The sequence below is a fragment of the Chiloscyllium punctatum genome, chromosome 40 (genome assembly GCF_047496795.1).
Source record: "Chiloscyllium punctatum isolate Juve2018m chromosome 40, sChiPun1.3, whole genome shotgun sequence".
Classification (NCBI taxonomy): Eukaryota; Metazoa; Chordata; class Chondrichthyes; order Orectolobiformes; family Hemiscylliidae; genus Chiloscyllium; species Chiloscyllium punctatum.
The window spans coordinates 40,162,746-40,184,811 of record NC_092778.1 but is presented as its reverse complement, the minus strand read 5'-3'; the positions used below and the strand labels follow the sequence as shown (position 1 = coordinate 40,184,811).

Genomic DNA, 22,066 nt, shown 5'->3' with positions numbered 1-22,066 from the left:
TGCCTGACCTGCTGTGCCTTTCCAGCAACACACTCTCAACTCTGATCTCCAGCATTTGCAGACCTCACTGTCTCCTCGTAGGTGGGAAGTAAGCAGTTCTTGCACCTTGTGGAGGCTATAAAAACCTGGAAGGTGTTTTTGACTTTTGCAACTAAGGTGAATCTTTACAGCTCATCTTACATTACTTGTGTTTATCAACCATTACTGGGATTAATGTGTCATGTTGAATGATATGATCAAGATTGCTTAAGGTCAGGACTTTTAGTCAACACAGAAAATTAATGTATGAGATCCTCGTTAGAATTATGTGACAGCAAATGTATTTAGTCGTAATCTGTGAATGCCTGTTTGATGCTATTCCCCTTGAAGGACTTCACATCTCACAAAAGTACAGCATAGTCCTTCAGAGAGGAAAAAAGACTCCACCCGCTCCAGATGTGATGGAATCCATTTATCATTCCCATTGCACATTTGCAATTTGGATGAGGAAGAAGCAACCCATGTAAACTTCAGTGAGTTGCAGGCTCAGTCTCTCAGTCTAGCCCATTCAGGATCTAGGAAAATTTAGTCTAGTGCCAAGATTTTCCATTTTAGAGATAAAGTGTAGTGTCAGTTATCTTAGCGGCCATCACTTCTGCCGTAGCAGATGTTCTAGTGCGATCACACCTGACTGCAAGCAGAAACTTTCAGTCCTTTGGGGTCAGAAGTTCTCACGCCATTCAAAGGCCACCCAGGAATGCAGTCACTCGTAGCAAACAAATAGCCTGTGGTCATCACTCTCAACCCCTCACTGGAGATGTCTCCAACTCAGCAAAAGATGATTCTGCACTTTAGTGATGTTTCATTATACACTCTGCTGCACACAATCTCGGCCAAAAAAGAAGTCTTCCTATTCAGTGATGGGTGAAAATAGTTCGCCCAACAGATCAGGATGGCATCGGATGAAATTACACAGGAGATCAGAGCCATCAGCAATGTCACGTTGGCCTGCCACACTCACCATCACTATGCACTAAAGGGATCACACCAACATCATGCTGTCTGCTTTCTGGGCACTGTGTTTTCTACTCCCTGTCTGGGGAAGAGATCACCACCTGGCAAGATTATTAATGCTCAACAAATGTTCTTGCACATTGTCACACTGAATCCTCTCTTTCTCTCAATGCAGAACAAGCAACCCACAACAGGAAGGAAAGCATCAAGGCAGGTTTAGAATTGTCATAAAATTTCTACATTGCAGAAAGAGGCCATTCAGTAATAGGATGCCGTATTTCTGCACACCGTCACTGTCATCAACCTATCGCATTCTCAGTGACCTACCCCCAGCCCCACCCCCCCCTCCCATTCATTTCAGCTCCTGTGAGCCACAAGCCTCATTCCTGATGAAGGGCTTATGCTTGAAACGTCAATTCTCATAGTCCTCAGGTGCTGCCTGACTTGCTGTGCTTTTCCAGCATCACATTCTTCGACACTGATCTCCAGCATCTGCAATCCTCACTTTCTCCTAAATGTCTTACTCTAGTCAGCAAGATGCTTAGTGATGAACAGTTTGATTCCAGAAGAGATGTGATCTATATGGACTTCAGTAAGGCATTCAACAAGGTTCCCCATGGAAGACTGGTTAGCAAGATTAGATCTCATGGAATAAAGGGAGAACTAGCCATTTGGATACAGAACTGGCTCAAAGATAGAAGACAGAGGGGTATGGTGGAGGGTTGCCATTCTGACTGGAGGCCTGTAACCAGTGGAGTGCCACAAGGATCGGTGCTGGGTCCACTACTTTTCATCATTGATATAAATGATTTTGATGTGAGCATAAGAGGTATAGTTAGTAAGTTTGCTGATGACACCAAAATTGGAGGTGTAGTGGACAGCAAAGAAGGTTACCTCCGATTACAACAGGATTGTGATCAGATGGGCCAATGGGCAGAGAAGTGGCAGATGGCGTTAAATTCACATAAATGCGAGATGCTGCATTTTGGGAAAGCAAATCTTAGCAGGACAGCAAACTCTATGACTTGAAGAAAATCAAATTGTAATAAAAGTAAATAAAATATGAATAATCAAACCAGTGGTTTGTATTTCCAGTTATACAAGTATTGAATGACATTCAAATAATTTTAAACTTTTTTTAGCGGCCAGAGTAGCGCAGCAGGAGTGTGCTGGGCCCATAACCCAGCAGTCGATGGGTCGAAACCATCCTCTGCTATTGCTCAATGTCATTGTTAGGGTGGCATGGTGGCTCAGTAGTTAGCACTGCTGCCTCACAACACCAGGGTCCCAGATTCAATTCTAGCCTTGGGCGACTGACTGTGTGGAGTTTGCACATTCTCCCCGTGTCTGTGTGGGTTTCCTCCGGGTGCCCTGGTTTTCTCCCACAGTCAAAAGATGTGCAGGTCAGGTGAATTGGCCATGCTAAATTGCCCGTAATGTAAGGTCTGTTAGTCAGAGGGAAATGGGTCTGGGTGGGTTACTCTTCTGAGGGTCGGTGTGGACTGGATGGGCCGAAGGGCCTGTTTCCACACAGTAAGGAATCTAATCTAATCTTAATCTGTTGCCAAAAGCAAAATGTTCCCATCTTCATTAAAATCTCTCAATATGCCACACTTTTTTGAATTTTACCTTCATGGATTTTAGCCTTAAATTGGCACAATATAAATTTTGAATACCATTGTAATAAGAAACCTAATCTCAATACAAGCCTTGATACATCTAGCAGGTGTTGCATATTTATATGATGGGAATAAACTTTTGCATTGGTCTTTTTAATCTAGGATGAAAAATCTGTAGCCAAGGTAAGACACTTCGATCAAGGTTGCGTATTTAATAGATCAGGTCATTTATTGTTGCTAAAGAGTTCTGACTGTTTTGTAGCTATTGATTTTCATCTTTAGAGAATAATTTGGATGTAATTACATAAACAATGTGTTGATTTCAGGACAGAATCAGAAAAAAAAACATCTTTTTGGATGTTAATGGCATTAATTTCAGTCTTGATAAGGTAGTGTAAGTGAGAAAGATCACAAAGAGAACAGATGAAAGCAGGATATTTGTCAAAATTTCAAAAGTAATTTAATTTGTAAATATTAGGGTCAACAGTACAGCAGAGTTCAATTCTGCTCAATTTCTGCTGTCAGTCACATAGAGATGAAAGTGGAAACAACATTAGAATGAAGAATCATTTCCATCATCAATTATGGCCTCCATGTAGCCAATTCGGTTGCATCATAAGGATACCTGAGTAGTTCACCAACATTTTAGTTACAAATTACCTTTGACTCGGTAAGGCAGAGAAAAGAATTAAGTAAATAATAAAAATTCAGCATTATCAAGAAAGAAACACTGATAAAATGTGGTGATTCTGCAAGTGTAAAATTTATGATAAAATAACAGTAGCCTGTGAAAATGGCAAAAATTAGTATATGGGTCTAGTGAGGGATAAATGGGGACTACGTGAGGACAGAAAGGCAATACACTTTCTTTAGACAAAGAAATATAAAAAGCAAGGTAGAAGGTTTAAACCATAATCTAATACAAAGATAAGACATGTGGCTCAAATCTCTCATTTTGTTATAAATACCAGGTATTGGAGAGCACATCCAGGGCAGCATCTGCTAGGACATATGCTCCAGCAAGTACATACTACGCTATTGGATCATTAGAGGCTTTATAGTCAGCAGATGGTCAAATATTCAATCACTGCAGCAATATTTGTAGCAAGATACCTGAATAAAACAGGGTGAGACTTCAAATCATAAATGCACACTAATTAATGGAGGATGAAGTTGAAGTATCAAAAGAATGAAAAAATCGTAATTTTGGATGCTAAGATTAATTAGCATATATTTTATTTCAATGTAACTTTTTTCCAATAAAATGTAATAATTCTTTAAATTGATACAAAACAGGAAATGAACCTTTGTCATACATGTTCTCTTATATGGACTAAGTATTATAAAAATACAAACATCTACAAAATACAAATGGAATCCAGACAGTATCAACTTGTAAAGGAAATTAGATTAACAGCATAGTTTAATACTGCAGTAAAAGTAATCTCCTGCTTTTGAACTCATACAGGAACATAGATGTTAACTTGTTTTGAACCAGTCATATACATTTTTCATATAGCTAGTGTTTTACATGTTGGATTTTCTCATCCTTTTCCTACTTTAGTATTTCCCCTTTCCTCAAAAATTACTACCTGAAGTATTCTTCATTTTGGTCACTATGCTGCAAAATGAAATATTCATTCCAGCAGTTAGTACAAAAAAAAGTCAGAAAACCAAAAAAACGTGTCAACCATTAGGTCATGAATTTGAAAAGACTTTGTGAAAGAATAATATTTCTATAGGGATTTGTCTGATTTTCTTGCAACCCGAAAGGAATAGTCAGTGTAAGTAATTAACTTTACTTTAGTGACTCTAAATAGGTATGAAGAAATGTATATCATGTTTAAATTTATTAGAACTTTCATTTTGTTTGATATTACTTATGCCAAACAGAATGTGATATTAGTTACGTTAACAACATTCTTTCTCTCTTGTTGGCCTTTAGTGGGAAGCCTGTTAATTATATGAATTACTGTTGAAAACTCAAAACTAGATTTTTCAAATTTTAAGCCCTCCCAAGCATTATTCTTGTGAAAAATGTTTTTTTAAATTTCTCCCAAACTGCTTGTACTCTAAATACCATAGTTTCAAACATTAATTCTATAAAGGAACGAGGATTACAATGCACTAATTGCTTTTTAATTTGTCTTTGCCATATTATAAATGATATTTTCATCTTTTCTGAATTTTTTTGCAAAATAGCTCTGAAAGCAAAGATTTTCCTCCAAATTCAGTGCTAAAATCATTTCCAGATTGACTCCAACTCATTGTTAAATAGTTCCAACCTACTGCCCAATTTATAAGATACTGTGCAGTACCAAAAACTAAGAACTATTTTGGTTTTATCTTTATTTAAGTCAAACAGATATAAAATCCATTGTTACTTCGATGAAGGCAAAACAAAGGAATAGAAGACGAGGTACAACCACATAACCGTCTCTGGTCATGGTCACAATCAAATTCAAGTGTTTAATGTGGCATTGCAAAAATAGTGAAAACAATGAAATATAATCATGTAAAATGGAAATGTGCTGATATTTCTTTTTTTTAATGTGGAACAGCTTATCTACAAAATTAATAGTGTGGTGATGACATTTATTTTCAAGTGAAAAAGGCCTGACCACAGTCATGTGGAATTTGGGGAGAAATGGTGGTGGCAAGAGAGAGAGAACTGGTTTGTTAATCTGTGGTACTGTTAAGGTCCCTTCCACTACATCACACTATTCCAATATTTTACTTCAAGATAAGTGTATTTTCATTCTGCCTGCATTTTCCTTTATGTCAATGTACTCTGGACTAGATTAACTCTAGATTGGCACCTACAATGCAGAGTGTGACTGTATTTGCTTTCTTACAGGACGACTTTGCAAAGAATTCTGTAAGAATGAAAATAATATTTGTAAAATGGTAAAGATAAATGAAAACATAATTAGTGCATTGTAATCTATTCCTGGATAGAATTTGTTTGAAAATGTTATTTAAGAGTATAAGCATTTTGTACAAAATTTTAAATTTTCTCTTTTCATGAGAATGATGCTTGGGAGGGTTTAAAATTTGAAAAATCAAGCCATAGGTTTTCAACAATAACTCATAATTAACTAAAGGTCGAGAGAGAGAGAATGAGAATTCTTAATATAACTAATATCCCATTATGTTTAACAGATGTAGGGTCAAGCAAAATTTGACACTTGGTTAAAAGCAATAATGTAAGTAGTCGAAGAGTAATGTTTTAAAAGGTCTTAAAAAGAGGATGGAGATGGGCTACAGTGGCCTAGTGGTTAGCACCACTATCTCAGAGCCAGAGATTTGAAATCTATTCCAGCCTTAGGTAACTGTCTGAGTGGAGTTTGCATGTTCTTCCCATGTCTGTGTGGGTTTCTTCCAATCTTCCTTAGGTGGATTGGCTGTGGTAAATTTCCATGTCATATCCAGGGATGTGCAAGCTACATTGGGTAGCCATGTGAAATACCGTAAAGAAGAGGATGCTGGGTCTCGACGATGCTCGTTGTAGGGTTGGTACCAAGCCCGATGGGCCAGTGGCGCCTTTCTACACTGTAGGTATTCTATGTAGAGAGGTGGAGCAGTTTAAGCAGGGAGCTCCGGAAGTTTGAGCCAAGACGTATGAAGTGATTGCTACCAATTGTGGATTGTTTAAAATCAATAATGCACAAGAAGATGGAGTTGAAGGATCACAGAAATCTGAGAGTCGTAGGACTGGAATAAATCTCAATGATAGGAGTCATGGAGGGATCTGAAAACTAAGATTAGAATTTTAATATTGAGAAATTTCATGACGGGGAGATATTGTAAGTCAGTGAAGACAATGGATATAAATGAGACACTGTGATTTAAGATATGGAAAGTAGAATTTTGAGTGACCTCAAGTTTATGGAAGATATGAAGTAGAATGTTGGCCAGAATAGCACTGAAATAGTCAAACTGCGAATTATTAAAGATGTGGTAATTGACGGTTTCAGCACAAGGTGATCTGAGGCTGGGCAGAATCAGGAAATGTAATAGAGATGGAAATTGCTGAGCTTAGAGATGAAGAGTATATGTCACTTTGGAGGTTTAACTCGGGGTCAAATAGGAGATCAGGTTGTGAACAGTCTGATTCAGCCTCATGCAGTTGACAAAGTGAGCAATAGAGTTAGCAGCTCGAGAATAGAATCAGTTTTAGAAACAAAACCAATGGCTTTGGCCTTCCTAATATTAATTTAAGGAAATTGCTGTTCATCAAATATTAGATATCAGGCGAGTAGTATGACCTATCAGGCTATATAGGTTATATCATAAGAGGTGGTGCTGAAATAGAGCTGGCTGAACCTGAGCGCATAGAAACTGATTTCTGTTTTCAAATGATATTTCCAAAGTGCCGTAGATAGAGGAGAAATGGCAAGATTCTAATTTCTATTCAAATACAGCATGACTGCTATGTCATAATTGCTGTGATGTAATTTTAACCTCTTAACTTTAATTGGGTGAGCAACTTAAAAAAAAAAGAGGCCAAGCTAAATTTAAATAGTTTGCTTCTTTTGGGATTTCTGGTGGCCTACAAGGAGCAGGTGTAATCATAGTCAGATTCTTCAGGTCTTGCCAGTCTTGGGCTACCTCTCTCAATTAATGTACAATTAATATATTTGATGTTTTAAATGGCACTTCAAATAGAAAATATAAATCCAACAAAAATCTAATTTTAAAAATTATGTATCGCAAAGTATCTATTGGTGTTATTTTCGAGTAAGCTGGTGCACGTTTGTCAAAATAATATATTATTTTAAACCATTTAACATTAATTAATTTAGTTTAAGAATAATTTTATTTTCAGATTTTAAGATAAATGCATGATTCCTAAACCATATTGCATAGCATTTGATCATCCTCTTTAAAAAACAATTGTATGATAACAATTATGTTTCTTAAATGTGCCTACTTAACAAGTCAAAATACCATGAAATTCAATTTTACGCCTATTTGACTCACACTGATTTGAGCATGAATCAGAAGAGTTGATAAAGACCCTTTGCAGACCAGTTTTACATCTGTGACTTGGAGATTTAATTGCTGAATTTACAGGAACAACACTTGAAATTTCCCTGGCAAGCAGACCATTAAGCTAAAGCCTATCTTCCGCCTCTCTGATTTGCTTTCTTCAACACTCTCTGGTTGCTGGGTGCTAAAACAAACCAAAGCTCTGTTTACAAAGTCTACTATTACAATACTCCCACCAAATATTTGTCAAAAGTCAGTCCATGCAAAACTATAAATGCATTAATCACAGGTGTGGAACTGTCATAGCAGGTTAGTTCTTTGGTGTGCTTCTCCAGTCTGAGTTTGCAATTCAGGTAAGAGCTTTGGAACAGCAACAACCTTTTTACTGTTTTTATGCAAGATTTCTTAAATCATTAAAATTAAAGTTTTCAGCAAAATGTTGTTGTTTCAAATTCAAGAGTTAATAGTAATATTGAGAAAGGCTGAAACATTTTTTAAAATTGTGAATTTTCTTGAAGCTGTATTTAAAAGACTTTGTGTCATTGTATGGCATTTGTAAAATCAAGTCAAGTGTAAGAGGAGGATCAATTAAAAGTTAAATTACCTTTTCGATTGATTGATTTATAAATGTAACATAGATTTGTTTAAATTCTTACATTTCACAATTTTAATTACTTATTAATGTAATATTTTAAACATCGAATTCTAACAACAGAGCTCAAAAGTAACTTATTAATTGAAACAATATTAATGCTATTGATCGTGGTTTCCCCTTGTATACTTTTAATTTCATTATGTGATGGATTTGCTCTTTTCCTAAGTATTTGTCATGATTTTGTAATACAATGTCTAAATATCTTTTAAAATTGTGTTCAGAGGCTGATACAAAGAATCTGAAGCAAGCCAAGAAAGTTATGGCAGCAGGCGTGATCAAGAACATGTCAGATTTTAAGCTAGTTCCTACTTTTCAGCTTCCCATGCTAAATATCACTGTTCATCAAGACATGAATTTCCAGGAAACATCTGAGGAAGACGAAGAGTTTGAAGATGACAGTGAAGACAGAGAATCAGAATCTGTCACCAAATGCATTGAAAGTGAAAACTGGACTCCTACATGTCTGTCCTTCAATCCTATAGCAAACAACACAGACACCACATTGCAGCTACTAAGGTTTACCGAGTTAATCAACAATGATATTCAGAAGTACTTCGGCAGAAAAAACAAGGATGATGATCCCGATGCTTGCAATATTTATGAAGATAGGTTTTCTTCTGGTAAATCAGGAAGAGAACTATACTATGCAGATCTAATAAGAATTGCACAAGATGGAGATCAAGAAGAGGATGAATCTCATGTACATTTAACATCTCCCAGAGATATAGACATACAGGCATTGAAGTTAATTTGTGACAAAGAAAGCATTAAAAAATTAGGACCCTTGGCAGAACTTTTTGAATATGGTTTGCACAAGTACATGAAACAAACAATCTTGAACAGAAGAGATAGCAAGAGACAAAGACTAGATAGAAAATATGCCAATGTGATTCCAATGCACAATCGAAGGCTTCCTTTATCTTTTTGGAGAGAGCCCATTTCTGCTGTGCCTTGCTGTGTCCTTCACACCTGTACACCCGACTTCAGTGATCTTTTAGCGAATTGGACTTCAGAATCAAGTGGACAAGAACTGCAACAAGTTACTCGAGAAATCTCAACAGAAATAAATAGACAGTCAATGGAATCAGAATCTTATCAGGTTGTATAATGTAAATGTTGTTTGTAAATGAATTTAAAAGTCTGTTTTGAAATTTATAGAATTAACCTGGAATCCTTTAATATCTTAAATACACACATCTTCCAAAATACTGAAATAATGTTTGATTTTGCTAATGTAGAAAATAACTGTAGATTTTGTTTTTAATAATTTGTCAAATGCATGTTTTGAAAGTACATATTTTGGCACTATTGAAAAATTGAAATTACCTTAAAATTTTTCTAAATTGACTGACATTTCTCTTGACATCTTATAAATGAAATCCCTAGTAAAAATATAGAATTTTAAGTGTAATGTTATACATTTGTATGGCTGATGTGTAATTACATGGAGCACTACATTTAATAAAACACTAATTATAATTGGGTTATCATTGGGTAATTTGTTGGCATGTGTAGATACAGTGAATTTAATTTATTAGTGATTATCTCATGCTTTTAAACTGCTAGCTATTTTTTCAGTATTGTGGAGTTCTAGTTATTAGCTGGAGACTTACTCCATTATTCCCTGCATATATGTGTATTGAAAAAATTGGAAACACAAGGTTACGCAGCATCTGTTGACAGAGCACAAGTTTGATAAGTCCTCAGATCTGGGCTCTATACCTGAAATGTTATCATTTCAGATTTCCAGCATCTACAGAATTTTGTATCCGACACATCAAATTATTCTTTTTTTTATTTCCTGCACATTATTTTAAATTTCCAATCAGATCAAAATATTAGACCGATCCCAAGATATTTTTAGATTATTTTGGTGTAAGGTTGAGAACTAATATATGCAATTCTGGTAACTCCAACATGTTTGAAAGCCTGGATTCAACATACAATTCAATCCTAATTGCTGATTATCTTCATTTAAAATTGCCTGAAGGTGCTAAAACAGAAACCTGCATACTACTATCCAAGTACTGATTAAGTGCATTTTTTATAGAGAAGCATTTTCTATAGGTGTGAAATGTGTTGGTTGATAGACAGCAACAGATGCAATATGGCTGTATGATGTCAGGAAGAAAGCAAAACAGTTTCTGATGCAACAATGACATTCCTGGCACAGTAGATCCAAAGAGTATTATGAACCCTTGGAATAAGAAGGATACCATTTCCTCCTCATTTCCTGTCTCCTCCAACAGATTGTTCTCCTGCCATTCCCATAGTAAGCACTGCCTTTCTCCTGGTGACATTTATAAGATGTCCAATAAGGTAGAAGAACACACTTCAAACTCTTTATAGGTGATGTCCTCACCAAATTTACAGAATAAATATTAAGTATTGTCCTGAAGTATCCCTGACATCCTCTTCCCAACACTAAAGAACATGAATGGTGAATGTCACTTTAAGAATCCAAAGAGATTAAAGACAAAAGAATAATTGGGGAGAGAATAAGGCCCCCTTAAAGATTAGCAAGGCCACCTGTATGTGGAACTGCAGGAGATGGGTGAGATACTAAGTGAATATTTCATCTGAGTATTTACTGTGAAGAAGGAAATGGAAGCCAGAGAACTTGGGAAAAATAAGTAGTGATATTTTGAAAAGTGTCCATATTACAGAGGAGTTAGTGCTGGATGTCTTAAAAACGCATAAAGATAGATACATCCCTGGTTCCTGATCAGGTGTACCTTAGAACTTCGTGGGAAGCTAGAAAAGTGATCACTGGACACCTTGCTGAGATATTTGCATCATTGAAAGCCACAGATGAGGAGATGGAAGACTAGTAGTTGGCTAATGTGGTGCTATTATTTAAGAAAGGTGGTAAGGAAAAGCTAGGGAAATATAGCCCGGGGACCCTGATGTCAGTAGTGGGTAAATTGTTCAAGGGGATTCTGAGGGATAGGGTTTACGTGTGTTTGGAAAGGCAAGAATCGATTAGGGAGAGTCAATTTGGCTTTGTGTGTTGGAAATCATGACTCACTAACTTGAGTGAGTATTTTGAAGTGACAGAGAAAATTGATGAAGGCAGAGCAGTGGAGGTTGTCTATTTAGACTTCAGTATGGCATTCAATAAGGTTCTGCATGGTACACTAGTCAGCAAGGTTAGATCACATGGAATCCAGAAAGAGCTAGCTATTTGGATTCAAAATTGACTTGAAGGTAGAAGACAGAAGGTAGTGGTAGAAAGTTGCATTTTGGACTGAAGGCCTGTGACCAGCTGCACAATTGGTGCTGGGTCCACTGCTTTTTGTCATTTATTTAAATGATTTGGATGTGAACATAGGAGGTACGGTTAGTGAGTTTGCAGATTGCACCAAAATTAGTGGTGTAATGGACAATGAAGAAGGTTATCTCAGACTATAATGGGACCTTGATCAGATGGTGGCACAGTGATTAGCACCGCTCCCTCACTGTGTCAGAGACCCGGGTTCAATTCCCGCCGCAGGCGACTGACTGTGTGGAGTTTGCACATTCTCCCCGTGTCTGCATGGGTTTCCTCTCACAGTCCAAAGATATGCAGGTTAGGTGAATTGACCATGCTAAATTGCCTGTAGTGTTAGGGGCAGTGGTAAATGTAGGGGAATGGGTCTGGGTGGATGGCGGGTCGATGTGGACTTGTAGGGCTGAAGGGCCTGTTTCCACACTAAGTAATCTAACCTTAAAAAAAAAGGGTCAAGGAGTGACAGATGGAGTTTAATTTACATAAATATGAGGTATTGCATTTTGATAAGGCAAACCAGGGCAGGACTGATACACTTGATGGTAGGTCCCGGGGAGTGTTGCCAAACAAAGAGACCTTCGGGTGCAGGTTCATAGTTCCTTGAAAGTCCAATCATAGGTAGACAGAGTAGATGATGATATTTGGTACGTTCGCCGTTATAGGTCAGTGCATTAGGTAGAGGAGTTGGGATGTCATGTTAGGGCTGTATAGGACATTGGTTAGGCTACTGTTAGAATAGTGCATTCAATTCTGGTCTTCGTGTTATAGGAAAGATGTTGGTAAACTTGAAAGGATTCAGAAAAGATTTACAAGGATGTTGCTGGGGTTGAGCTATGGGGAGAGGCTGTATTTTTCCAGAGTGTCAGAGGCTGAGGGGTAACCTTATAGTGGTTTGTAAAATCAAAAGGAGCAGCATTGGGTGAACAGCTGAGGTCTTTCTCCCCAGGGCAGGGAAGTCCAAAACTAAGTGGCTCAGTGGTTAACATTGATGTCTCACAGTGCTAGGGACCTGGGTTCGATTCCAGCCTCAGGCAACTGTCTGTGTGGAGTTTGCACATTCTCCTTGTGTCTGTGTGGGTTTCCTCCAGGTGCTCCAGTTTCTGCCCATAATCCAGATGTGCAGATTAGGTGAATTGGCTGTTCAAAATTGCCCATAGTGTTCAGGGATGTGTAGATTAGGTGCATTAGTCAGAGGTAAATATATGGTAGGGAAACGGTTGTGGGTGGGTTACTCTTCGGAGGGTCAGTGTGGACTTGCTGGGCTGAAGGGCCTATTTCCACACTGTAGGGACTCTATGATATTCTATAGGTTTAAGGTGACTACATACCAGGAAGGTTCTGACAATCAGCTATTTAAGAGAGCCTCAGGACAACAATTTTGAATTTAATTGGGAGTGATCTTAGAGGATTATTAGTGCCTGCACATGTTACAAAAGCTCAACCATTTTTCTTCTTTTTTAGCAAGGGACCTAAGGGACAAGCTTTTCACACAGAGGGCGGTGTATGTATGGAATGAGCTGCCAGAGGAAGTGGTAGAGGCTGGTACAATTACAACATTTAAAAGGCATGTGGATGGAAACATGAAAAGGAAGGGGTTATAGGGATATGTGCCAAATGCTAGCAAATGAGACTGGATTAATTTAGGATATCTGATTGGCATAGATGAGTTGGACCGAAGAGACTGTTTCCGTGGTGTCCAATTTGATAACTCTATAACTATGACTCTGTAAGTGGTACTTGAAATCAACATAAATGCCAATGTTTACTTCCAAACTGTTGCTCACAGTTATAAAAGGACATTATGAAATGCCCTGGCAACTTTGGCAGTTTCTTTACTAAGTACCAGGGAGTTTCTGACAATCAGCTATTTAAAAGAGCCTCAGGACAACTGTTCCTGGTGTATTAAAACCTTGAGTGAACCTAGAGGATTATTAGTGCCTGAACATGTTATGAAAGCTCAACCACTTTGTTTTTGCAATTTTAGCAGTTTGGTTGTTTATTATAATAAATCAGTGCAAAATACTAATTTGTTCACAGAATACAATGTATTAGGCCTGTAAAAATGTTAAGCAGTTTAGCTTTTTAAATACTATTTTGAGTTAATGGTTGATTAATACATTTTATAAAGCATTTAAGATCTTTTTAAAAAATCATCTTTTAAGAATCCAGCTGTTTGAATTTTATGAAATACAAAGACTGAAAACAATAGTTATTAAATGCAAACCAATAGTTTTTAAATAGAAAACAACTCCTTCATCTGTAAATCTGAACCTTTTACTGGCAAAACTGAAAAGACTTGATAATGACACTGATTACTTGAACAAGTGCATATACTATGAATGCATATATTAAAGTCAGCACAGTGGCTCAGTGGTTAGCACTGCTGCCTCATAGTGCCAGGAACCCAAATTTAATTCCACCCTTGGATGATTGTCTATGTGGAGTTTGCACGTTCTCCCAGTGTCTGCATGGATTTCCTCTGGGCGTTCCAGTTTCCTCCCACAGTCCAAAGATGTGCAGGTTAGATGAATTGGTCAAGCTAAATTGCACATAGTGTCCAGGGATGTGTAGGTGAGGTAGAGTAATCATGGGAAGTGCAGGGTTACAGGGATAAGGTAGGGGATGGGTATGGGTCGGATGTTTTTTGGAGGGTCAGTGTGGACTTGATGGGCTGAATGGCCTGCTTCCACGCGCAGGGATTGTGTGATTCTATAATTGATTTTATATTATTAAGTCATCTTCTGGCCTTTCCAGCAACTTACTGAAATGACAAAAGATTTAGTGGTAGATACATCAATGCGTCATTTTCATTTTAATCTAAGCACACAAATGTTTAAATATTTGCTATTTGTTCAGAATCATATTTCATCAGGGATTTATTACAGAAGTATATATGATAGATATGGCTAGTTTATGACATTCAATATTGGTGAGGGATTACGCACATTATAACTTACTTTGAGAAAATATTATTTTAATTATTTCCGTTATTTAAAATATTTTACTTTTTTGTTTCATAAGTAGTGAATTTTATAACAGAAGATTGTAATAACATTTATTAATACCTTTCCTGATCCTGACTGAAGCATTACCAAACGCAGGAAAGAACATATGTAAAGTGTATAATAACCACAGTGCATTGCCCAGAATTGTTTGGTTCATCACTCAATTGAGTTTCTACTCTGCACTGGTTTTGCCTCAAGTCATCATACAGAAGCCATTGTTTGGGAGACAAGGAAATACGATTGGCAGTCACCTTGTTGTTCTTATGTATTTCCTCCATTGAGCAAAACCAATAAGTAAAATTAGGTATATAAGTTCAAACTAGAAAAGTCTATTTTTCGGATAGTTATCAGAAAATTCTTCTTCATACAGACTGCAGTCAGTATATGAGCATAGTCGTAGATAAAGCCAAAATAAAAACCTTGGAATCATTTAAAAACAACTGACTTCTAGAATGTGATGCATAGGAGTTCCCTGGATGGATAAATCAAGATGAGCTAAATAGAATATTAGCATACATAATAATCTTCTGATATATCCCACAGTCCATGAGAACTGCAAGGTTACAGGGTAAGGGGTTGGGCGTGGGTGGGATGCTGTTCGGAGTGTTGGTGTGGACTCAATGGGCTGAATGGCTTGCTTCCACACTGAAGCGATTCTGTGTATGGAGATAAAACACATGGTGCTGATTGTATCAGGGAGTGCATTCTAACACCAACTAAGGAAATCATCAAAAGTCACAAGATTCCTTCCTTTATGTGGCAAGAATCACTGCAGAATTAAATTGTGCTTCTTGATATTTTTGTGTTTTCTCTTCTTGGTGAAAAGTTGAAAAGTACCTCTTTCTTTAATATTTATTATTTACTCTTCCCAATTCTGCCTCGAATATTTGGCATGATCTGCCCTGTTCCTATTTAAGCCTCTCCTGAGCAAATCATCATCAATTAAAAATTAATCTTAATTCTTTAATTAAAAATGATTTGCAAAATCTATGTATAGATATATTTTGACCTAACTTATTTTAGACTTTCAAGTTGTTAATTACACAGATAATTTCCAAATGTAAGACATTTTAGATTATTATTGAAATAGAGATCATGAGCCTTTTGCACAAATCTCAAGACAGTTGGGTGTTTGCTTCTCATTACCAGGTCTCAGTGCAGCAATGAGCACAAGTGAAAGGACAAATTTTATATAATTTTAAATTGTATTAACAATACAGGACCACTATAATGCCATAGAACATCTTAAAAAAACTAGCAATATAGATATTAAATTTAACATGCCATAACTAAGTAAACTCCTAGGATCAAGTAAGTGTTGTTATTATTCATTAGATTCAATCAAATTAAGATGATCTCATGGTGGCTCATTTATTATCTGCTCACAATTTTCCTCTGGAGAAAGAAAACTCTATTGGGGAGGGAAAAGGTAAGTTTGCATGTATCATCTGTTACCTGACAGGTCATTTTGCAAACTGTCATTCAAAATCGATCATGTCACGAAAAGATTCAGATCTTTCCCCAGGCCAGCTAGCTCTTGGACTTACATTACTGGACAAGCCCTGTGATTGTCTTGTTAATCATTTTTAATTGTTTACTGAATGTAAAAATCATCCTAAATGCAGAGCATATTTCTCAATATGACTTGGTAATTATAAAATTTACACTAGTGATGGAGCCAATGAAACTACCACTTGTGTGTAACAGCTTATCTGGTTTGCTAACATCATTATAGGGAAGGAAACTTGCCATCCTAACCTGGTCTAGTCTACACAAAGCAATGTGGTTGATTCTTAACAGCCCTCTGAAATGACTGAGCAATCCGTACAGATCAAGCACCATTCAGGCAACTCATAAAAGCTGGCCTTGCCAATCCCATAAAGGAATCAAAAGAGGTAGAAACTTCAGTACAAATGATTAAGTTGAGAGGAGCGATGTTGCATAGGTACATTTTTACACCTTTCTTTATTTTACTTTTTTTTAAAATGATTAACTAAACATAATAAAACAGATGATTATATTCAGAATATGAGAAAAAGATGTCCATCCTACCTTGATCATTTCACAGCATATATACGAACCATTATCTATTGCCAATCAAAATATGATAGTGTTTGCATAATGTTTGAAAGGGAGAGCTGTGAAACAACTATTAGATTTATGTAAAGTCGACTTCAAAAGATTGAAAGAGGGACTGACTACAGTAAAAGGGTGTTCAAAAGTGAATTCAATGTGACATAGAATCAAATTATATTTCTAAGGAGGCAAGAGCTATACTTGCCAAAAATGACAGCCATGACAACTAAAGAGGTAAGCAACAATATATTAGAGTAAAAACATGACCACAGATCCTGGAGGCTGAGAAAGATAAGTGAACTTGGATTGATAAATGGCAAGCAACATTCAAGCCACAGAAATGCCAGGCAACAACTTTCAACAAGACGGAATCTAGCTAACTCTATTAGACATTCAATAGTTTTACCATCACAGCAACATGAGCCATCTACAAGATGGAATACACTAACACTCCTTTGACAGCACCTTCCAAACCTGCAAATGTTATCTCCTAGAAGGCCAAGGATAACAGGTGTATAGGAATACCATCACCTGCAAGTTATCTTCAAGTCAAAACCAATTTGCTTTGTAATTATATTACTGTCCCTTTACTGTTTCTGGATCAAAGTCCTGGAACTTCTTTCCTAATAACACAAGGGTCCTCCTGCATCCCAAGGACCGCAATGATTCAAGAAGGCAGTACACCATAAACTTCTCCAGGGTAATTAGTTATTGGCAATTAAAAGTGTCCTAGCCACAATGCCCACATCACATACATAAAATAATAAAAGCTACATAAAAGGAGCACTTTTAAAAAAGGAACAGGAGGGTGATCAGGAGTAACTTGGTACCATGACAATTGACAATGGTGTTATTGCCAATGAAGTTAAGGAAATGCAAGACATACTACATCCGAATTTGGAGTAGAGGAAGCATGTTGACTTCTTCCTAGTGAACTAGGATTGCGTACCCTAAAATTTAATGCTAAGGGGTAACATGATTGAAGTTTTCAGTGTGTCTATGAAAAACAGAAAGAATAGTCTCTATTTATTCTGTTAGATGGGAATCCAGGTGACAAGGAGGAGATAAAATATTGTGGCAGAGATAAGATAAATATTGAACATTATTGGTGCAAGAATGTTGGAGAAGGATGTCACAGGTCAAAAAAGTTAACTCAGAACAAATATTCTATGAATGTTTGAAGCCACAATTCCATGAACTAGTTTTCTGAATACAGTAGTAAAGTTGAAAAGTTTGAAAGATTTAATGACAGTGAGATAACATGATATGAGAATTTTTCTCAAATTCCAGATGGGATAGGATGGGCCAAATAGTCTCCCTGATTAGTATTAATATTTACAAAGCATCTGAATGGGTACACAAATAGGAATCGTTTAGAGGGATATGGGCCAAATGCTGGCAAATGGGTCTCCGTTAATTTAGGATATCTGGTTGGCATAGACGAGTTGAACCGAAAAGTCTATTTCATGCTATACAACATCATGACTCCGACTCTGTCAATATTATGGTTTTCTACCATATTGATATATTTAATATTTAAACAACTCCTTAATTATCAATGTATGTCAATGCAACCAAGTTCTAATTTTCAGAGAAAAGCAGTTTTGTATCAATGAAAATCATGTCAATTTTACCATCAATTAATTTTTTTTAACACGAAACTGGAACCCAAAAGTGTCCTGAAACATGGGCTGAAACGGAAGTGCTCAATTGTGCACTTCGAAGTCAATTTTCATAATGACACAAATGTTGATATTGACTTTCTGGCTTACAATTTCTGAAAATGATTAGTTAGTTGTACTAACATGTATTTGAAATTAAATAAGGAGGAAATTGTTTAAATATCGACATGACATTTTCATTTTGCCCATTATATTGGGATCATCGCAAATTGGGAATGATGTGGAATAAACTATTCTCAGTGTTTGTACTGTACTGAACAATTTCTAATAATTTTTCCAAGATTTGAATTTAAAAATCCTGAGTTGCAGAGGTTATGTTAATCTGAACACCGAGTGGTAGAAAATCCAATCAACCAATGGTGCAAAAGAGCAATAACGGATTGGCATCCACTATTTCTTTTTCTTGTTTTTTTTCTCCCACTCCCCACCCTCTACTAGCACCTAACTGCAGTAGTGCTTGGCCATCCGTTATATACTGTCACTGATATTCAGTTCCATTACAAATCAATAGGATTAAAATCGGGTGCTGCATTTAATGGGCAAACACACCAGTAGCACCTGAAAGAAACTTTACTCTGCAATATTTTAATCTGTGTCATCTCAAAAAATGGCTGAGGACATTTTCAACAGCAATAATTTACAAACATCTTTGCAATTTCTATTTTATTATGAGAATTATAATAAAGATCATCGTACGGAAACTATATCCCAAACACTGGAAGTTTAATCCAAATTGGTAATTAATCACCAATTACCTATCCTGAAATACAAGGAGCATTGGTTATCATACAAGCCCCTAACGATCAGTAATTGACGTTGTACAACAAATTGCTTCAGGCCGGTTAGAGCTATTTTATCAATTGAAAATATACATCTTTGTCTTTGTAACACATTCATGGCATTTTAAAATAAAGTATAAGCAAACTATTGTTCTCAACATTGTTCACAAAAGTAACACATCGTGCATGCTATTGCATTTTTTAGTTCAGGTTATTTTAATTTATATCTTTCTAATTAAGAAAACAGCTTGATTGTCTCTTTAAGCTCCTGTAACAAACCCTGATCCACGATATGCATTTAAGACCATAAGACCATAAGATCATTTATATATGTGAAACAGGAATCTGCCACAGTATAAAGCTTAGACCTGTAAAAGCACTCTTGGCATGAAGTTTCATACTCCACAGATACATAAAATATACTGTTCACTCAAAATAAGCAAATCAATCACCAGACTTTGTACCAGCAGCATGTTTATAGTAACAGCAACAATGGCATATTTGACTCCAGTGTTATTTGGTCACTCATCATGATCAAGCACTGGTCATCAACCTCTTCTTTGAGAATCCTCTATTGTGCTGTTGGAAGGAAGTATTGATTGGCTTACAGGCTCATTTTGCTCTTTTCTGTAGTTTCCCCTAGAAGATCATACAATTATCTTTCTAGACAAGCAATGAACTGTCACTTTGATCTTTTAACCTCAATTTCTGTATCTTATTCCTCAGATGAGTCTTCCACTGCATCCACCTAAAAGTAGAAACATGAACATATTTTAATATTTTTTCTTCTTCTTGATGTCTCTGAACAGGTCTGACCCACACCATGGGTAGGTTCCAGCTGGAGTGGGAATGAAACCCATTGCTGTTGGCTCTGATCCACACAGGTCATCTGACCAACTAGTATCCACCCACCCACCATCAAACAGGGGAGCACTGCATCATAGCCAAAGCTTTTCTGCCCAACTGCATTAACATCAGATTTCTTCAGGGCACAAAGATGTGTTTTTTTCCAAAACTAAATTTAATTTGTCAAGACTTTGCTTAATAAACCTTAAATTTGATTTGGTATGGTTTCTGTAAATCAATTATTGTAGGAAAGAAGAAATAATTGAACTCAACTTATACACAGGGAAGAAAACAAAGCAAAATAATCAGAATTCTGAAGTAACACTCCAAATGAGAAATACTTACATAACAAACAAGAATTTAGTCATAATTAATAGATTGACTTATTGTACTTTTTGCAGGATTTCTTTTATAGAATCCTTTCATTATTCTTTCATATTGCAGGTGTGGCTGGCAAAGTGAGGATTTGTTGCCCATCCTTAATGCCCTTAAAACTGACTGCATGCTAGACTAGTCCAGAGGGCATTTAGAAGTCAATCAGATTACCATGGATCTGGACTTACGTGTAGGTCGCATCAGATATGGATGGCGGATGCCATTCATAGCAGTGAAGATGAGCTTTTACAATAGATGGTGATTTCATGGCATTATAACTGATACTGCTTTACTTAGCAAATGGATTCATTGAATTTTAAATGCTACCAGTTGTCATAGTGGGATTTGAACCAGTGGTACCACAGCTTCAAGTCGGCCTCCAGAATAAGAGTCCGACAATATTACCACAACACCATCTTCCCATGTAGAAAGTTCTGATGAAGGGTCACCAGACTCAAAGTGATAACTCTGCTTTCTCCCACAGATGCTGCCAGACATGCTGAGTTTCACTAGCATTTTCTCTTTTTGTTTCATTTCCCCGTGTGGGATAGTTAAGATGGCCTTCCCACACAGAAGCCAAAAGAGCATCGTAAATGACCAATTCATAGTTATCTAAGGGCCTTATCCTGTTGCCATTAGGAGATCGTCAGCACCAAAGGAAATCATTGGCACTTGGAAAAATTCAAGCAAAATCTGATTATGGCCCCTTTTATAGGGGATGGAGGGCCCTGCAGATTGAATACCTTCTCTGGTCCTTGGAGGAACTCTAGAGTTTCAAGGGCTGACCCTTTGGAAAGACCCTCAACCCTGAATGAGGCCTGGCTGATGCCAGCAAGCCTGACCCAATTAACTAGTCTCAGAGACTTCCTCCTACTGGCTGCTCAAATATCAGCAAGAGCCACTACTTCCAAATAAGCGAATTAGACTGATGCTTGCTGATTGGCCAGCACCGTTTGGAGGAGATAATATTTATCTCAAAAGGGATGGGAGCCCTAACACTAGGCAGTTAACCTCAGGACCATCACACATTTCTTACAGAAATGGCCAGTATAGGAATGCCCCGACTCTCCATTCAATGGACAGATGTGTCCACTAAATTCAGTCTGATGTTGTTGTCTCATTACATCTTTTAATTTTTCTCTAGCTTCAAACCTAAACATTGCCTAATCCTTTGCTATACATATTAGTTTAAATTCTGCCCCATCAGCACCAGTTTAGATTTTGTCAAGACTGTCGCTCTGATCCAAAGATTAGCTCCAATGCCTTCAGGATGTGAAACTTTCCCTCTTCAACCAGTTCTGCCAAGTTTTGACCTTGCTAATGTTCTTTTCCTTAATGCATCTAATGTGTGGATTAATAAAAAAGTCCAGACATTATTATTCTTGAGGTCTTAACATTAAATCTAGTGTGTAACTCCTCAATCTCTCTCACCATGACATTTCCTTCTGTGCATTGATTCCAATTTGATCAATGACATTTGACTGTTTTACACTCATGATGTGCTTTGTCCTGTTACCAGGAACAGATGTATAATATTCAGATCTGCCAATCACAACAGCAATAAACACTGTCTATATTATGAAACAAGCCACATAAGGAAATAATTATAGTTGATGAAAATCAGGGTAAAAGTGGAGTGTTTGAAGGAGTTGAATCATAGTCATAGAGACGTACAGCATGGAAACAGACCCTTCGGCCCAACCCGTCCATGCCGACCAGATATCGCAACCCAATCTAGTCCCGCCTGCGAGCACCTGTCCCATATCCCTCCAAATC

General features: G+C 37.0%; 1 protein-coding gene across 1 annotated transcript; it reads left to right on the top strand.

The window, feature by feature from the left end:
• The first annotated feature begins 3,645 nt into the window (after positions 1-3,645).
• LOC140464795 (protein PERCC1) lies at positions 3,646-9,367 on the top strand. Its single transcript, XM_072560281.1, has 2 exons — positions 3,646-3,739; positions 8,481-9,367. Exon 2 carries the CDS (start codon positions 8,519-8,521, stop codon positions 9,365-9,367), a length of 849 nt encoding a protein of 282 aa, XP_072416382.1. The 5' UTR covers positions 3,646-3,739; positions 8,481-8,518.
• Positions 9,368-22,066: the final 12,699 nt, after the last annotated feature.

Coding starts and splice junctions, on each gene's coding strand:
- LOC140464795 (XM_072560281.1), top strand. CDS start 8,519: ATGGCAGCAGGCGTGATCAAGAACATGTCAGATTTTAAGCTAGTTCCT.